Here is a 19,305-nt window from a genome sequence, read left to right as displayed (position 1 = left end):
CAGGCCCCAGCACGTCGTCGCCTACCCCTACAAGGGGTACACTCTCCTCTACGTCGCAGAGGTCCGCTGCTGCTGCAGCTGCTGCTGCTGCTGCTGCTGCTGCTGCTGCTGCTGCTGCTGCTGCTGCTGCTGAGGGGGTTGTGGTGTTTTTGGAGACGCCCTGAACTCCGCTTTTGCTTCCGTCTCTTTCTTTCCGTCTCCCCGTTTCTGGCCTGTCTCCTCCCTGAGTGTCTCTTTTGCCCAGCCCCTGGCCAGTCTGCTGTCTCCTCTCCAAGTGTCTCCTTTTGCTTTTCTAAAGCCCTTTCTCTCCCCTCGAAGTGTCCCCTTCCGCCCTCCCAGCGCCCCACAGTCTGCGCTCAAAGTGTCCCTCTCTGCCGCCTCTTGTCTCCCCCAAAAGTGTCTCCGAAAAAGTGTCTCCAAAAAAGTGTCTCCAAACATGTGTCTCCAAAAAAGCGTCTCCAAAAGTGTCTCCAAAAGTGTCTCCAAAAATGTCTCCAAAAATGTGCCTCCAAAACAGTGTCTCCAAAAAAGTGTCTCCAAAAGTGTCTCCAAAAGTGTCTCCAAAAGTGTCTCCAAAAGTGTCTCCAAACTGTCTCGAGAAGTGTCTCCTAAGTCCTTGCAAGTGTCTCCAAAGTGTCTCCTCGCAGGCGCAGCAGCCGAAGCCAATGTTGCTGACGAAGCCGAACGGGCAAAAGGAGATGCTGCTGTCCCACCGGGTGGAGTCTCTTTCCCGTGGCGAGTTGGAGTTGGTGGGTTTGGGTTTGCTGCAGACGGGGCCCCCCCCCTCGGGGGCCCCCTCGGGGGCCCCCTCGGGGGCCCCCTCCGCCGCCGCCGCGGGGGCCCCCGCGGCGGGGGAGGCCGCCGGGGGGGCCCCCGGGGGGGCCCCCGGGGGCCCCCAAGGGGCCTCCGGAGACCTGAGCTCCGTGTGGCTTATGACCTTCCACCGCTCCTTCGAGGGGCCCCTGCTGCAGCTGCTGCCGCTGGACACCACTGCAGCAACTCCGGAGTTTAAGTACACTGCAAGGGAGTGGTATGCGTTGGGGGAGGAGCAGGTGTTGGAGGCGGCAGTTGTGGGGTCGGGATCGTCTCTGGGATCGGCGGGATCGTCTCTGGGATCGGCGCTGGGATCGTCTCCCGGGCTCAGCAGCTTCGCCCTCAGCGCCGCGGGGACTCCGCAGCAGCGGGCCTTCGCGCTGCGCAACGTCGCAGTGGACGCGGAGACAGGGGCGCTCACGCTGCGGCTAAGAGACATCCAGGAGGAGACTGTCTCCTTCCAAGTTGTGGGGACTGGGATCGTCTCCAGCACCTCCACGAGGGTCTCCTTTCGAGTCGCATGCAGGGACGGCCACTTCTACAGCGGCGGCATGTGCATGCGCTGCCCCGCGGGCTCCTTCAACAACTTGTCTCTTGTCAAGGAGACTCCTCAAGTCCACTTCTCTTCTTGCAGAAAGTGTCCCCTCAAAAAGGGGACAGTTGCTGAGGGCTCCACCAGCCAGGACCAGTGTCTCTGCGCCAAGGGCTACCACAAGGAACAGGGCCAGTCCGAGTGCACCCCCTGCCCCGCAGGTAGGGTTTAGGGTTTAGGGTTTAGGGTTTAGGGTTTAGGGTTTGGGGGGACTCGGGGCGGAGGGGAGCGGCAGGGGGGGAGAAAGGCCGCGCGCAGGCGCGGAGATGCAGGGTCTCCTCTGCGGCTTAGGGTTTAGGGTTTAGGGTTTAGGGTTTAGGGTTTAGGGTTTAGGGTTTAGGGTTTGCGGGCAGGCTGGTACAAGGACACTGTGGGGGACACGGGCTGCACGGGGGGCGGCTGCCCAGCGAATTCCGTCTCGCATGTCGAAGGCGCTGTCTCCTCCGACGACAGACACTGCTCCTGGTAGGGTTTAGGGTTTAGGGTTTAGGGTTTAGGGTTTAGGGTTTGGGGTTTAGGGTTTGGGGTTTGTCTCCCCGTGTCTCCCCGAGCGTCCTCCCGCGCAGCCCGTCGAACTTGCCCTCAACACTCCGTCGCAGCTCCCGCTGCTCCCGCCCCCGCTGCTGCTGCTGCTGCTGCTGCTGCTGCTGCTCCCGCCCCCGCTGCTGCTGCTGCTGCAGCTGCTGCTGCTGCTGCTGCTGCTGCTGCAGTTTGCCGGGGTACTACGCCGTGTACGAGGAGGAGGAGCTGCGTTGCGTGGAGGTGGAAAGGGGACACTTTTCGTTGGGGGGTTTTCGCGCTGTCCCCGTGAAGTGTCCCCCTTTCACTTCGACAGCAGCAGCAAGTCTTGCTGCAGACCTGAGCCACTGTCTCTGCGAAGCTGGCTACCAGCCCGCGTCTGCTGCTGCACTTGGAGACCCCAGCAGCGCAGCAAGTTTGCTGCGGCGGTGGCTGCTGCTGCACCCGGCCTACGGGGCCCTCGGAGACAGCCAGGTCTGTGTGGGGTGCGGAAGGAGACACTTTAAGGGAAGGGTCTCCGCGGAGGCCTGCGAGAAGTGTCCCCTCCACTCCTTCGCCAGCAGCTCCGCCCCCACCGCCAGGGCCAGCTGCAGCAACTGTCTCCCCGGCTTCTACCCCACAGCCAGCGAGGACTTGCCCTGTGGGGCCTGCAAGCCCCACCACTTCTGCGTGGGATCCGATCCCCAAGGAGACACCCTCAGGCCCTTCGCAGGAGACAAAGTCCCCTGCAGTCCCCACACCCTCACCGTCGAACCCAACCACGAAAACAAGTCCCCTCACAGCTGCATGCAAGCCACACTTCCTCCTTTTTTTATTTTTTTTATTTTTATTATTAATACTTTTATTATTATTATTATTATTGTTATTATTGTTATTGTTATTATTGTTATTATTATTATTTTTATTCTTTTTATTATTGTTGTTGTTATTATTGTTGTTGTTGCCAACCACGAAAACAAGTCCCCTCACAGCTGCATGCAAGCCCCACTTCCTGCTTTTTTTTGTTTTTTTTATTTTTATTATTAATACTTTTATTATTATTATTATTATTGTTATTATTGTTATTGTTATTGTTATTATTGTTATTAATATTATTGTTATTATTATTATTTTTATTCTTTTTATTATTGTTGTTGTTATTGTTGTTGTTGCCAACCACGAAAACAAGTCCCCACACAGCTGCATGCAAGCCCCACTTCCTGCTCTCCCTTACTCACTCTTTTTATTATTATTATTATTATTATTATTCTTTTTGTTATTATTGTTATTACTATTATTGTTGTTGTTGTTGCTTTTTTATTTTTGTTATTTTTGTTGTTGTTTTGTTTTTATTTTTGCTATTTTTGTTGTTGTTTTGTTGCTATCTTTGTTATCTTTATTGCCATTATTGTTATTATTATTATTGTCATTTTTGTCGTTTTTTTATTTTGGTATAATTGTTGTTATTATTGTCACTATTGTTATTTTATTGTTATTTTATTGTTGTTCTTCTGTTTATGTTATTTTGTTTGGCTTTTCTTCTCATCTTTTGTTTTTGTCTCTTTGTTTCTGTTTTCACTTCTGTCTCTCTTTTTGTTTTTATTTCTGTCTCCCTTTTTGTTTTTATTTCTGTTTCTCTTTTTGTTTTTATTTCTGTCTCCCTTTTTGTTTTTATTTCTGTCTCCCTTTTTGTTTTTATTTCTGTCTCCCTTTTTGTTTTTATTTCTGTCTCTCTTTTTGTTTTTATTTCTGTCTCCCTTTTTGTTTTTATTTCTGTCTCCAAAGAGACTGCCGTTCGAAACACAAATCCAAATATGAATCAAACCCAACCAAATCAAATCAAATTAAATCAAATCAAATTAAATTAAATCAAATTAAATTAAATCAATTAAATCCAATTAAATCAAACTAAATCAAATTAAATCAAACTAAATCAAACTAAATCAAATCAAATTAAATTAAATCCAATTAAATCCAATTAAATCCAATTAAATCCAAACCAACTCAAATCAAATCAAATCAAACTAAATCAAATCAAATCAAATCAAATTAAATTAAATCAATTAAATCCAATTAAATCAAATTAAATCAAACTAAATCAAACTAAATCAAATCAAATTAAATTAAATGAATTAAATGAAATGCGAACTGCGCAGGTGCGCGGCGGGCTACGAGTACGCGGGGCTGGAGAGCGGGAAAGTGGTTTGCAGGCCGGTGGAGTTGGGATCGTTTAAGGAGACAGTTGGGAACGTCTCCGGGATCGAGTGTCCCCCCGGCAGCAACACTGTGGAGACAGCCTCCACTTCCCTCGCAGACTGCGTCTGCAGCGCGGGGTACTATCTTGACCAAAACACCAAAACTTGCGAAGTGAGGAGACAGTTTTTGGAGACAGTTTGGAGGAGACAGTTTAAAAGGAGACAGTTTGGAGGAGACAGTTTAAAGGATGTAGTTTAAGGAGACAGTTTGAAGGATATAGGTTAAGGAGACAGTTTTAGGAGACAGTTTGAAGGACATAGTTTAAGGAGACAGTTCTACTATCTTGACCAAAATACCAAAACTTGCGAGGTGGGGAGACTGGTTAAAAGGAGACAGTTTGGAGGAGACAGTTTAAAAGGAGACAGTTTAAAGGATATAGTTTGAGGAGACAGTTTTAGGAGACAGTTTAAAGGATATAGTTTGAGGAGACAGTTTAAAGGACATAGTTTGAGGAGACAGTTCTACTACCTCGACCAAAACACCAAAACTTGCGAAGTGAGGAGACAGCATTTGGAGACAGTTTGGAGGAGACAGTTTTAGGAGACAGTTTAGGAGACAGTTTAGGAGATAGGAGACAGTATTAAAGAGGAGACACCAATGAAGAGGAGACACTAATAAAGAGGAGACACTAATAAAGAGGAGACACTAATAAAGAGGAGACAGTAATGAAGAGGAGACACTTATAAAGAGGAGACAGTAATGAAGAGGAGACACTTATAAAGAGGAGACACTAATAAAGAGGAGACACTAATAAAGAGGAGACACTTATAAAGAGGAGACACTAATGAAGAGGAGACATTTATGAAGAGGAGACACTAACAAGTAGGAGACACAAATAACAAAGAGACACACATAGCAAAGAGTAGAAATAAGGAGGAGACAGGAATAAAGAGGAGACAGTAATAAAGAGGAGACAGAAATAACAAGGAGACAGTAATAAAGAGGAGACAGTAAAAAGAGGAGACAGAAATAAGAAGGAGACAGTGACGACTAGGAGACACAAATGAAAGGAGACTCAAACAACGAGGAGACTCAAATAAAAAGGAGACACTGGAAGTCCTTCGCCACAAATAAAAAGGAGACACCAATAGAAAGCAGCAAACAACAAAAAGACACTGCGGCAGTTGGAGACAGACAGCTGGAGACACTTGGAGACAGTTGGAGACTGACAGTTGGAGACAGTTGGAGACAGGCAGTTGGAGACAGGCAGTTGGAGACACTTAGACGCACTTGGGGACACTTGGAAACAGACAGTTGGAGACAGTTGGAGACAGTTGGAGACAGACAGTTGGAGACAGAGCATTGGAGACAGTTGGAGACAGTTGGAGACAGTTGGAGACAGTTGGAGACAATTGGAGACAGTTAGAGACGGCTGGAGAAGGAGGATGGAGACACTCAGAGACACTTGGAGACAGACAGTTGGAGACAATTAGAGACAGCTGAAGGCAGTTGGAGACACTCAGAGACAGTTAGAGACAGTTGGAGACTGTTGGAGACAGTTAGAGACAGTTAGAGACAGTTGGAGACAGTTAGAGACAGTTGGAGACAGTTAGAGACAGTTGGAGACAGTTAGAGACAGCTGGAGACACTCAGAGACAGTTGGAGACACTCAGAGACAGTTGGAGACACTTAGAGAAAGCTGGAGACACCCAGAGACAGCTGGAGACATCTGGAGACACTCAGAGACAGCTGGAGCCTCTCAGAGCCACTGAGAGCCAGTTGGAGCCACTAAAAGGCAGTTGGAGACAGTTGGAGCCAGTTGGAGACAGTTGGGGTTGTGCGTGCAGCCGTGTCCGGTGGGGTATTACTGTTTGGGGGGCCTGGACCCGAAGACGGGGCTGCACCGGAGTCTGTCGAAGTGTCCCCAAGACACGACGACTGTGGGGTCTCTGAGCAGTTCGAGCAGAGACTGTTTGTGCGCGCGGGGCTTCTACCGGCTGGGATCGGGATCGGGATCGGGATCGGGGGGCGAGAGCAGCAGCTGCAGCAGCTGCAGCGTCAACTCCTACAAGGACTGGATCGGGAACGAGGCCTGCAAGCCCTGCAGCGAGAACTCGGGGACTGCCAGCACTGGCTCCACTTCTTCGTCTCAGTGTCTCTGTCGCCCCGGCTACTTCTACGACAGTCTCCTTCGCGAGTGCCTCGCCTGCAAGAGTCCCCGCAGGTACTGCCCGGGGGGGGCCGAGGACTGTCTCCCCAAAGGAGACACTTCGCTGCAGCAAGGAGACAGTTTGCTGCAGAAAGGGGACTCTTTGCTGCAGCAAGGAGACAGTTTGCTGCGGAAAGGAGACAGTTTGCTGCAGCAGGGGGACAGTTTGCTGTGGAAGGGAGGGAGTTTGCTGCAGCAGGGGGAGAGTTTGCTGCGGAAAGGAGACAGTTTGCTGCAGCAAGGAGACAGTTTGCTGCTGGAAGGAGACAGTTTGCTGCTGAAAGGAGACAGTGCAGACCCCGAGTGCGTCGCCGGAAGGAGACCCCTGCCCCCCGTGGACTGCCCCAAGTACACCCGCATCATCGAGGGCTTCGACACGCCCTCTTCCATCGACGACTGTCAGCTGCTGCTGCTGCTGCTGCTGCTGCTGCTGCTGCTGCTGCTGTCTCCTTTGCTGCTGCTGTTGTTGCTGTTGCGTCTTTGCTGCTGGTGCTGCTGTTGCTTCCTCTGCTGCTGTTGTCTCCTTTGCTGCTGCTCACGCGGTAATTCTACTGTCTCCTTTTGCTGCTGCGGGAAAAGAATTCTGTTGTCTCCTTTTGTCCCCACGGCTTCTCAGCTGCCTCCAATATCGCCTTCGCCCGCTCTTCTTGTCCCTCTTTTTGTCTCTTTTTCTCTCTCTTTTTGTCTCTCTTTTTGTCTCTTTTTGTCTTTCTTTTTGTGTCTCTTTCTGTCTCTTTTTGTGTCTCTTTCTGTCTCTTTTTGTGTCTCTCTCTCCGTCCCTTTCTGTGTCTCTCTTTGTCTCTGGTTTTGTCTCTGTTTTAACCCCCTTGCATTTTTGCATTTTTCATTATCAATTTGGAGACACTTTTGTGCATTTTAAAATGCACATGTTTGCATCTTTATTTATTCATTTGGAGACACTTTGAGGAGTATTTAAACACGAATGTTTGCTTCTTTATTTGCCCATTTGGAGACACTTTAATGCACATTTAAATGCAAATGTTTTTCATATTTGTTGGTTCATTTGGAGACACTTTTGTGCATTATTCATTTGGAGACACTTTTGTGCATTATTCATTTGGAGACACTTTTGCAAATGCATAAATGTGGCTATATTTCATATCTGTTTGTACATTTCTATTCTATCTACTTTCAATTCAATGTTTATATTTTTTAAAATAAATATTATATTTTAATTTATAAATATACTTTTATACCTGTAATTGTATTAAATAGACTTATCTATTTATATTTATCTCCAAAATATATTTATATTCATAAACAATATACATAAATAGATAAATAGATAAGTATACACAAATATGTATTTATTTATATTTATTTTCTTTTAATTATTCATTTATATTTATTTATTTATTTTTATTTGTTTGCATTTATATTATCTTTTTAACTTAATTACTTTTATTTAATTACCTTTATTTATTTACTTTTATTTATTTACTTTTATTTATTTACTTTTATTTATTTATTTTAATTCCCTCAAACATGTAGGATAAAAATGCGCGAATAAACCGACAGCGATATGATGCAAACTGAACAAATATAAAAAAGAATAATAAATGAAATAAAATAAATAAAATAAATAAAATAAATAAAATAAATAAAATAAATAAAATAAATAAAATAAATAAAATAAATAAAATAAATAAAACAAATGTAATTAATTAATTAATTAATAAAACTCCTTAAACAAAAAAATAAAACTGTACATGCTTACCACTGCAGTGCCCGTGTCCCCTGCAGCACATCAACTGTCTCCTTTTTGTCGCTTTTTGTCGCTTTTTGTCGCTTTTTGTCTCTTTCTGCGTCTTTTTGTCTCCCCTTCCACAATCTGCCATCCATTCCTTTCCATTCTATCTCCCTTTGCCTCGACTTGAGCTCCATCCCTCTCCCCTCTTCTCCCTTCTGTCCCCTTCTGTCCCCTTTTGTCCCCTTTTTCCCGCTTTTCTCCCCCCACCCCCGCCTCTGTCTCCTCCCCTGTCTCCTCCCCTGTCTCCTTCGCAGGCAAGTGCGAGCGCGGCTACGCGTTCAAGTTCGTGGACGCGTCTCGGGGCCTGAAGGTGTGCGAGGCGTGCAGCGAGGGTTCTTACAAGTCCTCAGTGCAAGACATAAACTGCAACGGTCTCTGCGGAGTCTCCTCGACCAGTCTCTCCGGGGCCCAGTCCCAGGCCCAGTGCTTTTGCGAAGAGGGCTTTTACTTCGCCGCGGGGGCCTGCCACGCCTGTCCCGACGGGGCCGTTTGCCGGGGGGGACTCTCGGACTTGGCAATAAAGTCCCTTTTAGGAGACCCCTCCTTCGCGGCTATAGGGCCTGAAGACCACGTCAAGCCTTATCCCCAAGCTGGGTTTTACCTGGAGAAGATAAAGGAGACACTTGTCTCCCCCTCGGACTGGCGGTTCCTGCAGTGCCCCATCCCCGGGGCCTGCCTGGAGTTCGGGGGCTGCGCGGAGACAATGGGGGACTTTCTGTGCAGCGAGTGTCTCCCCGGGTTCACCAACGGGTTTGGGCGCAACGAACTCTGCAGGCCTTGTCCGGAGACAGTCTCCAACGCGTTGTTGTTTGTGGGGTACCAGTTGGGCCTTTTGCTCTTCAACGTTTTGATGGCTTACATGAATGTAGCTGCGGGATATAATCGGAGATCTATTCATTCTGTTGTCATTAAAATCGCCACCAACTTCCTCACCTGTCTCTCCGTCTTGGGCGTGGTGGACTTCGCCAAAATTCGCTTTCCCGAGTGGGTCAGCAGCTTCACCAGCACTGTCTCCGAGTCCATGACTCAGAAGGACTCCAGCTCCCGCTTCTTCGCCATCGAGTGTCTCCTTCGGCGGGGCTTCTCTCTGACTTTTGCAGACTCTTTCTTCTACTCCATGCTCTTCTACGCCTTGCTGCCAGTGGGCCTTCCCGTCTTGGCCACTGGCTTGATTTTCTTCTGTCTCCGCCGCTTCCAGCAGTACTGCAGGAGCTCCATCAAGAAGAAACTGTCTCTTCTCGCGGAGACAGAACAGTTCGGACTCAACAGTCTCTCGCGCCAACTCCGCGAAAAGTACCAAGAGGACAGGGCCTTCATGATGTTCCGCTACATCCCCATTCCCGGAGACTCCCCATGGCGGAGATGGGCCAAATTCGTCGAAGACATGATCCCCATTTACGTGACAGTTTTATTTTTTCTCCACACTGCAACTACCAGAAATATGCTGAGTCTCCTTGACTGCAGTGTTATAGACTACGGGGCCCCACACGGGACTAAGTCCCTTTTGCGAGCTGCCATGAGTGTCCCCTGCAGTCTCCAGCCGCGGAGTGCTTACTTCCGGTACTTCTTGCTGGGGATCGTGGGGATCGCCGCGTGGGGGATCGGGATCCCCCTTGTCTCCTTTTCAGTTCTTTATGCAAACAGAAAGAGACTCAACAGCAGGGAGACTCGCCTCAAGTTCGGCTTTCTCCACAACGGCTTCGTCCGCAGGTTTTGGTTCTGGGAGACTGTTGTCTTCGCCAGAAAACTCTGCGTTCTGGTCATCTCCGCCCTCAGCAGCAGCACTGTCTCCAACTGCAGCAGACTCTGGCCAGCCTCCGTCATTGCCGTCATCTTCAACATTTACCACCTCCGCTCACAGCCCTTCGACAAGAGGTCCAAACTCTGTCTCCTTTTGTCTCCTTCGTCTCTTTTCTGGCGCTTTTCTGGCGCTTTTCTGCCTCTTTTTGTCTCTTTTCTGTCTCTTTTCGTCTTTGTGCTCCTCTGGTTCTTTCTCCGTCTTCTTCTGTCTCCTTTCCACCATTATTTACTGTCTCCTTTCCACCGTTATTTACTGTCTCCTTTCCACCGTTATTTACTGTCTCCTTTCCACCGTTCTTTTCTGTCCCTATTCTGCATTCTATTCTGTCTCTTTCGACTGTTCTCTTCCGTCTCTTTTCGCTGTTCTCTTCTGTCCCTTTTTCTCCACTACTTTCTGTCTCTTTTGACTATTCCGTCGCTTTTCCATTATTATTCCCTGTCTCTTTTTCGCTGTTCCATTTATTGTGCTTCTTTTTCTCTGTCTCCATCTCTTTTACTCTATTCTCCTCTGTCCCTTTTACTCCATTCTCTTCTGTCTCTTTTTCTCCATTCTCTTCTGTCTCTTTGGACTGTTCTCTTCTGTCTCTTTTGCAGTGTTCTCTCCTGTCTCTTTTGCACTATTATTTTCTGTCTCTTTTTCTCTATTCTCTTCTGTCCCCTTCTTCCCAACCTCTCTTCTGTCCCCTTCTTTTTAACATCTCTTCTGTCTCCTCCTTCTTATTCTTTTTTCTCCATTATTTTATGTCTCCAACTGTCTCCAATTGTCTCTTAACTGTCTCTATTTGTCTCTAATTGTCTCTTAATTGTCTCTTAATTGTCTCCTAATTGTCTCTAATTGTCTCTAATTGTCTCTAATTGTGTCTAAGTGTGTCCAAGTGTTTGTTTCGATCCCGGGATCGAGTTGTCTGCGCACCCCACAAGGTGTCTCCTTGCGCGGTGAGGTGTACGTACACCGGGCTGCGGGAGTCTCCTTTTGTCTCCAGAAATTACTCCACGTTGGACAACCTGGAAAACCACAGCATGTCCATTTGGACCTTCACCATCTGCATCATGCTGGTGCGTCGCCCCCAAACCCTAATTTAGGGTTTAGGGTTTAGGGTTTAGGGTTTAGGGTTTAGGGTTTACCTCGTCGCAGCTCCCTTCCCTCCCCCGAAGCCCTTATCCCTCCAGCGCATCGCTTGCTTCCCACCCTCCTCCAAAGTCCCCCGCTCCGGTCCAGCGCCCAGGGCCTAGGGTTTAGGGTTTAGGGTTTAGGGTTTAGGGTTTAGGGTTTGCAGGCGATATCTGGTTCGGACTTCCCGGTGAACGTGAACCTGGCCCTGGCCCTTGTGGTGGGAGTGGCCCTTTTATTGTTTGGACTTGAAGTCAGTGTTAATTTGGCCTTCGCCTACTTCGACAGCGTGCGGGCCAACAAAACTTTCTTCCGAGTCCCTTTGGTGGGGTTGTTGTACAAGAGTTTCGCGGGGTGGTCTTCGACCCGCAAGAGTTGGGAGCCCATAGTGGTTTACGACGTGGAAGGAGACTTGATTCGCCTGCTGGCGGCCCCGAGGAGACAGTCTCCAAAGAGACTGTCTCCGAGGAGACTGTCTCCGTGGAGACTGTCTCCTGCGGGGATCTCCGGCGTGGAGAGACAGTACTTCCTGAAGGTCATGGCGGAGACTCTGGGCTTTGCTGTTGTGCACATGAGACTGGATGTTATTCCGGGGACTTTTTTGGAGTTTGTTTTGCGGCTGGGGTTTGCTTTTCACAAAGTCGAGGAGGAGACACAAGAGTGCAACAAGTCCCTAAACGCAATCGCTGGCGGAGACATTTCAATGCTGGCCGAGTGGTCGCTGCAGCAGCACCAGCGGCTGCTGCGCAGAAGAGGAGACGCAGTCAAGGAGACAAAAGGAGACACTTCGCGTCTCGAGGGCTTCTTCGCCAAAGTCGAACGCCGCCTCGCCGCCGAGGCCCGCAGGGCCCGCCAAAGGAGACAGTCTCCTCAAGGAGACTCTTCGACGGACTCCTCCGACTCCCTCGACTCCCAGCAACTCTCAGACTCCCCGCAAGAGTCGGAGACAGACTCCCCGCAACTCCCCAGTCCGACACAACCCTGCTCTCTCCTAACTGTCTCCTTAGCGCCTCCGCACTGTCTCTCCTTAGAGGCTCTCCTTAAAGGCTCTCTTTAGTGGCTCTTTAGTCTCTCTTTAGTCTCTCTTTAGTGTCTCCTTAGTGTGTCTCCTTAGTGTCTCTCTTTAGTGTCTCTTTAGTGTCTCTTTGGTGTCTCTTTAGTGTCTCTTTAGTGTCTCTTTAGAGTCTTTAGTGTCTCCTTAATGTCTCCTTAAGGTCTCAATTGTCTCCTCCTGTCTCCAACCTTCTCCAAAGTGTCTCCTTCTGCCTCCTACTCCTCAAGTGTCTCCAAATTGTCTCCTTTTGTCTCCTTTTGTCTCCTTCTACGTCTCAACTGTTTCCAAATTGTCTCCAAACTTTTTCCCTCTACTCCCCAAGTGCCTCCAAATTACCTCCAAACTGTCTCCAAACTGTCTCCCTATACTCCCAAGTGTCTCCAAACTGTCTCCAAAAGTGTCTGTCTCCAAACTCCCAACGAAACTCTCTCCAAAGTGTCTCCAAACTGTCTCCAAACTCTCTCCAAATTCCCTCCAAAGTGTCTCCAAACTGTCTCCAACTGTCTGCAAATTCCCTCCAAAGCGTCTCCAAAAACTGTCTCCAAAAACTGTCTCCAAACTGTCTCCAAACTGTCTCCTCGCAGCGCCGCGGGTGGAGCGGCTGTTGTCGGAGTTGAGTCGCGAGGTTCCCTCCAAAGTGTCTCCAAACTGTCTCCAAACTCTCTCCAAATTCCCTCCAAAGTGTCTCCAAACTGTCTCCAACTGTCTGCAAATTCCCTCCAAAGCGTCTCCAAAAACTGTCTCCAAAAACTGTCTCCAAACTGTCTCCAAACTGTCTCCTCGCAGCGCCGCGGGTGGAGCGGCTGTTGTCGGAGTTGAGTCGCGAGGAGCAAAAGGAGACAGCCTACATTTTCGACAACGAAGTCATGGGGGGGGGCATGGCCCTCTCGGAGTTGTACTTGTCTCTTTTGAAGTTGCAGCTCGAAGACGCAGCAACAATCAGTCAACAATATGAGATCTTTCGAGAAAAAAAAAGGGCTTTTCAGGAAAGGAGACACCAGGCCCTTCTCCTCCGCAACCGCAAACTCCGCCTCATCAAAAGGGCCCTTCAAACCGTCCGCGGGGGCCCCCAGGGGCCCCCGGGGCCCCCGGGGCCCCAGGGGCCCCCGGGGCCCCCGGGGCCCCCGGGGGGGGCCCCCCCGGGGGCCCCCGGGGGGGCCCCCCCGGAGGGGCCCGGCGAGCCGCAGCCCGCCGACGCCGCCGAGGGCCCCGCCGAGGGGCCCCAGGGGGGCCCCCAGGGGGGCCCCCAGGGGGGCCCCCAGGGGGGCCCCCAGGGGGGCCCCCAGTGGGGCCCGGATCTTGCTGCTTTGGGGTTCACCGCGGAGGCCCTGGAAGGCATTAAGGAGAAAGTGAACTGTCTCCTTCAGGAGCAAGAGAGACTGAAGGAGACACTTCACAGACTCAAAACGAATCCCGACAGTTACGAGGGAGAAGAGCTGCAGCTGGAGTGGATGGAGGAGACACCTGCAGCAGCAGCCAGCAGCAGCAGCAGCAGCAGCAGCAGCAGCAGCAGCAGCAGGGGCACTCGCGCGGAGACGGCGGAGGAGACCCCCAAGGAGACACAGGAGACAGACACACCCCAGCTGTACATACACTCCAGCAGCAGACCCTCAATTCGCCATTTCAGGTAACACCTGCTGCTGCTGCTGCAATGCTGCTGCTGCTGCTGCAATGCTGCTGCTGCTGCTGCTGCAATGCTGCTGCTGCTGCTGCTGCAATGCTGCTGCTTCTCCAATGCTGCTGCTGCTGCTGCTCCTTTTGCTGCTGCTGCAGCTGCTCGTTTTGCTGTTGCTGCTGCAGCCGCTCCTGGCTCGAGCTCTTTTCGCTGCTGCAGCTGCTGCTGCTGCTGCAGCAGCAGCTGCTGCTGCTGCTGCTCGTGGTTTGTGCTGCAGCGACAGCTCTTCAGGCGAAGAAGCAGAAGGCAAACCAATAACTCTTTTGGGGGCAGATGCGGATACTTGGATAGAAGACTGGGACTAAACCCTAAACCCCAAACCCTAAACCCTAAACCCTAAACCCTAAACCCTAGGTTTAGGGTTGCTGTTAGATGTGCGCTCCCGCCACTAGGCAGCGCGCCTTGATTTTACAAGGACTCATTTCCGGAAACCTCCAAACCCTAAACCCTAAACCCTAAACCCTAGCAGGGTGTGTCTCTGCCCGCCCGCGGCGGATTTTGCTGCTGCTGTTGCTGCTGCTACTGCTGTTGCTGCTGCTGCTGCTGTTGCTGCTGCTGCTGCTGCCGGAAGTGTCTCTGCCAAGTGCTGCGGCTGGGCACCTGTGTCTCCTTGAGGGTTTAAGCTAGGGTTTAGGGTTTAGGGTTTAGGGTTTGTGCTGCTGCTGCTGTGTGTCTCTTCGTGGGGCTTCGCCTCGAAAGGTTTGGAGGAGACAAACAAAAAGTTTGAATAAATAAGTTTGAATTAAATAAATGAGTTTGCATAAATGCATTTAAGTTGAATAAATGAAATTAAATTGAATAAATAAGTTGGAATTGAAATAAATAAATTCGAAATTAAATAAAGAACAAGAGACCTACTGCTGCTGCGCTGTCTCCTTTCGAGGGCTCAGCGGCTGCCTGCAGCTTCCCCGGCCTCTGCTGCTGCTGCTGCTGCTGCTGCTGCTGCTGCTGCTTCCTCGCCCTGCGGCGCAGCAGCAGCAGCAGCAGTTGCTGCTGCTGCTGCTGCTGCAGGGGGCTCGGCTGCTGTTGCTGCAGAGTCGGGCGACGCGTTCGGCGACGGCGCTGCAGCAGCAGCAGCAGCAGCAGCAGCAGCAGGGTCTGCAGCAGCTGCGTCCGCAGCAGCAGCAGAGTCCCCGCAGCTGCAAATGCTCGTGGAATGCCAAGAAGCCACCACGAGGGCCCCCACCACAAAAGAGGGTACTAAAACTGCAACTAAAATTTTCCAAGTTTGAAAGTCCGCCTTTCCGGGGGGCCCCTCCTCCGCCGCCGCCCCCTGAGCAAACGCATGCGTTTTGGGGCTGCATGCATGCATGCATGCATGCGTGCATGCATGCAACCGTGCATGTATGCATGCATGCATGCATGCGTGCATGCATGCATGCGTGCATGCATGCATGCGTGCATGCATGCAGGGGTGCGTGCATGCGCGCATGCAGCCCCAAAGTGCATGCATGCAGCCACCAGCTCGTGCATGCGCGCATGCAACTTCGAAACGCAGGCAAATGCCAAACATGCATGCGGGCAGCGGCGAGCGCATGCAAATGTGCACACAGCCCCAAAACGCATGCAGGCAGCAGCAGCAAACGCATGCAGGCAGCAGCAGCAAACGCATGCAGCCAGCAGCAGCAAACGCATGCAGCCAGCAGCAGCAAACGCATGCAGCCAGCAGCAGCAAACGCATGCAAAGGCTCCGAAAGAGACAGAAGGAGACACAGCAGCAGCAGGCGGAGACAATAACAGAAAGAGACAAAGACACAACCAGCAAAAGGGCCAAAAGGAGACTCCGGAGGAGACACAGCAGCAGCAGCAGCAGCAGCAGCAGCAGCAGCAGCAAAAAGAAAGAGCCCCATCAATGGAGACAGGGGCCAGCCAAAGACAATTCGGGGACACTCCGAGGCAAATGGAGACAGTTGGAGACAGTTGGAAGAATCAAAAGCAGTTGGAGACAATTAAAAGAATTAAAAACAGTTGGAGAGAATTCAAAACAGTTGGAGATAATCAAAGAGACTTGGAGACAGTCGAAAAATCCGAAATTGCTTTGGAGACAGTTTGAAGAAAAGCGAAGAGATTTGGAGACAGTCGGAGACACTTGGAGATAATTAAACACAATTAAAAATAATTAAAAACAATTGGAGACAATTAAAAACAAAAAAAATTATTAGAGACAATTAAAAACAATTAAAACAATTAGAGACAATTAGAGACAATTAGAGACAATTGGAGACAAGGACAATTACAGAAAAATAAAGGCAACTAGTTAGAGACAATTGGAGACAATTGGAGACAATTGGAGACAATTAATTAGAGACAACTAAAGACAATTAGAGACAATCAATTAGAGACAATTAAAGACAATTAAAGACAACTAGAGACAATTAAAGACAACTAGAAACAATTAAACGCAATTAAAGTAAAAACAATTGGAGACAATAAATTGGAAACAATTAAAGCCAATTAGAAGCAATTAAAGACAATTAAAGTGGAGACAATTAAAGTGGAGACAATTAAAGTGGAGACAATTAAGAGGGAGACAATTAAAGTGGAGACAATTAAAGTGGAGACAATTAAAGTGGAGACAATTAGAGTGGAGACAATTAAAGTGGAGACAATTAAGAGGGAGACAATTAAAGTGGAGACAATTAAAATGGAGACAATTAAAATGGAGACAATTAAAGTGGAGACAATTAAAAACAATTGGAGACAACTAACAACAGTCAGAGACAATCAGAAAGCGCCTGGAGGCATTTGGAGACACTTCGAGACACTGACAGACAATAAGAGACACTCAGAGAAACTTGGAGACATTTAGAGACACTCAGAGACAGACACTTGGAGACACTTGGAGACACTTAGAGAAATTTGGACACACTTGGAGGCATTTGGAGACACTTAAAGACAGCTCCAGACACTTACTGACACTTGGAGGCATTTAGAGACATTTAGAGACACTTAGAGACACTCAAAGAGACCTAGAGACACCTGGAGACACTTGGAGACACTTGGAGACACTTAGAGACACCTAGAGACACTTAAGGACACTTAGAGACACTTAAAGACATTTACAGGCACCTGGAGACATCTGGAGACACCTGGAGACGTTTGGGGACGTCAAGAGACAACTGGAGACACTTAAAGACACTTGGAGACACTTGGAGACACTTGGAGACACCACGAGGCAGCTCGCACCAGTTGGCGAGACTCCGAGGCGCTTGGAGACAGTTCCAGCGCTGTCTCCCAGCGCCCAAGAGCAGAGTCTCTGGAGACAGCGAGGAGACACAAAAGGAGACAGAAAAAGAGCCAGGAGACACAGCGAGAAAAGGAGACAGAAGCGAGAAAAGGAGCCCAAAAGAAGACAAAAAGGAGCCAAAAAGGAGACAAAAAAAGCCAAAAAGGAGCCAAAAAGGAGACAAAAAAAGCCAAAAAGGAGCCAAAAAGGAGACAAAAAAGGCCAAAATGCGCGAAAATGCGGCAAAAGGAGACAGTTGGAGACGTTTGGAGACAGTTGTTACCTTGAGGGGCGTGTCTTGCTGGGGGGCCTGCGCGTGGCAAAGAACGACTCTGGCGTGTCCCCAAACGTGGCGGTGTTGGTCAGCTATTCGCTGGCGAATGAGCAGCGCAGCAGCAGCAGCAGAGTAAGGCTCTGTCTCCTTGTGTTCGCTGAGAAAAAGGGGACTCAGGAAGTAGGCGGGGGGGTAGCGGCCGCGCGGAGACAGTGTCTCCTCGGGGCTGTGCACGGCGGAGTCGTGCAGTCCCCGAATCGCCACGTGCACCAAAATGCGACTGTCTCCTAACTGCAGCTCCGCTGCCCGCCGCTGCTGCACTGAAAGCCCCACTCCAAACTCCCGAGTCTTCAGCAAAGTGGCTCCTGTCCCCGAGGAGACTCTCCGACAAGTCCCCTGCAGGATCACGCGACTCGCGTCCATGTACTTCCGCGTCGGGAACCTGCCGCACGCGCATGCGCAGTGCATGCATGCGTGGACTTGCATGCATGCATGCATGCAGTTGCTGCATGCAGTTGCTGCATGCATGCACTTGCTGCATGCATGCATGCACTTGCTGCATGCATGCATGGGCGCAAACGGCCTCCACAGCCTACAGCCACGCGCCTAACTGCCCTGTGAACACTTGCATGCATGCATGCATGCATGCAAGTGCATGCATGCAAGTGCGTGCATGCATGCGTGCATGCAAGTGCATGCATGCAGTTCTCACGGCATTTCTCCGCTGGAGGCGTTGAGGATGATGGAGTCGTGGGGACTGTAGTCGTCTTGGGGAAAGTAGGAGCTGCTGGCAGCTGTCTCCTTGTCTCCTTCTGCAGCAATCAGCTGCACGATTTGCTGCGGGAAGCTGCGGATGTCGAGGGCGGAGCCTTCGATGGCCATTTCTATCAGCATTTGCACGTCCCGGTCGTGCAGGGGCCCCCCGGGGCCCCCGGGGCCCCCGGGGGGCCCCCCGCAGCCGGCCAGGGGGCCCCCCGCCTGCAGCGGCAGCCGCAGGGGGCCCCCCAGGCAGGGCCCCGGGGGGCCCCCCCCGCAGCGCTCCTCCGCCGCTGCTGCAGCACACTCGGGGCCCTGGTCCCCCGCGAGCTGCAGTCCCTTTCCAGCAGCAAGAGCTGCGGGCTCGAGCCGAGCTGCGGGCTCGAGCGCCTTGCTGCTGCCAGCAGCAGCGGGGGGCCCCCCCTCCTCCGCCGGCAGCGCCCCCACCCCCGGGGGGCCCCCCGGGGGCCCCCTGTCCCCTCGGGGGGCCCCCGAGGAGACAGGGGGACAGCTGCTGCAGTCTTGTGGGGCCACCATCAAAACTGCCGTCACCAAATTGTGTTCTTTAAACAGCAGCCACGGCTCCGCCAGCAGCAAACGAATCACCCGCTGCGCCGCCAGCTCGTTCTGACACAAAGCCCCACACCCCCCACTGCATGCATGCATGCATAAATGCATGCATGCATGCATGCATGCAGAAGTGCATGCAGAAGTGCATGCAGAAGTGCATGCACAGGTGGCGGCTGCTTGTGTGGCTAGCTAGCGGGCTGGCTAGCCGGCTCAACAGCTAGCTTGGTAGTTCCTTAGCTATGTGGCTAGCCTTAGGCAGCTAGCTAGCTAGCTAGCTAGCCAACTGAACAGCTGGCTACTTAGGCAGCTACCTGGCTACTTAGCTACCCAGCTAGCTACCCAGCCAGCCAGCTAGCTAGCTGGCTAGCTAGCTAGCTAGCTAGCTCGGCAGCTAGCTACGCACTGCCCAGCTAGCCAGCTAGCTAGCTAGCTAGCTAGCTAGCTAGCTGACCTCTCTGCCGAGCATGGCGACCCTGCGGAGGTCTCCGAGTCCGGAAAGGCGGAAGTTGGCGAGGACTTCTTGTTCGAGCAAAAGAGACCGCCAAGAGGAGACAGCTGTGGGGTCCAGCCCCGCAGCTATTTTGCCCGAACACGGCTGCACGGGCTGCGCCTTCTCCTGAAGGAGACACCACGAAAGGAGACACTTTCGGCCTTTTAGGGACACTTTGGAGACACTTTGGAGACACTTTAGAGACACTTTGGGGGCATTTTAGGGACACTTTGGGGGGCTTTTAAGGGACTTTTGAGGGACATTTTGGGG

General features: G+C 50.7%; 2 protein-coding genes across 2 annotated transcripts; one reads left to right on the top strand and one right to left on the bottom strand.

The window, feature by feature from the left end:
• Positions 1-932: 932 nt before the first annotated feature.
• ENH_00036000 (hypothetical protein) lies at positions 933-10,651 on the top strand (the record flags this gene model as incomplete). Its single annotated transcript, XM_013585121.1, is given in 6 exon segments — positions 933-1,566; positions 1,759-1,870; positions 2,116-2,712; positions 5,948-6,706; positions 9,461-9,464; positions 9,470-10,651. Coding segments are annotated over 6 exon segments (3,288 nt in total).
• Positions 10,652-14,573: 3,922 nt separating this feature from the next.
• Positions 14,574-18,113, bottom strand: ENH_00035990 (hypothetical protein; the record flags this gene model as incomplete). The annotated part of the gene is given in 4 exon segments (XM_013585120.1): positions 14,574-14,930; positions 14,935-14,992; positions 17,661-17,932; positions 18,111-18,113. Coding segments are annotated over 4 exon segments (690 nt in total).
• Between the last annotated feature and the right edge of the window lie 1,192 nt (positions 18,114-19,305).

This window comes from Eimeria necatrix, genomic scaffold (genome assembly GCF_000499385.1).
Source record: "Eimeria necatrix Houghton genomic scaffold, Enh_scaff261, whole genome shotgun sequence".
Taxonomy (NCBI): Eukaryota; Apicomplexa; class Conoidasida; order Eucoccidiorida; family Eimeriidae; genus Eimeria; species Eimeria necatrix.
The sequence above is the reverse complement of the archived record's forward strand: the minus strand, read 5'-3'. Positions and strand labels throughout refer to the sequence as shown.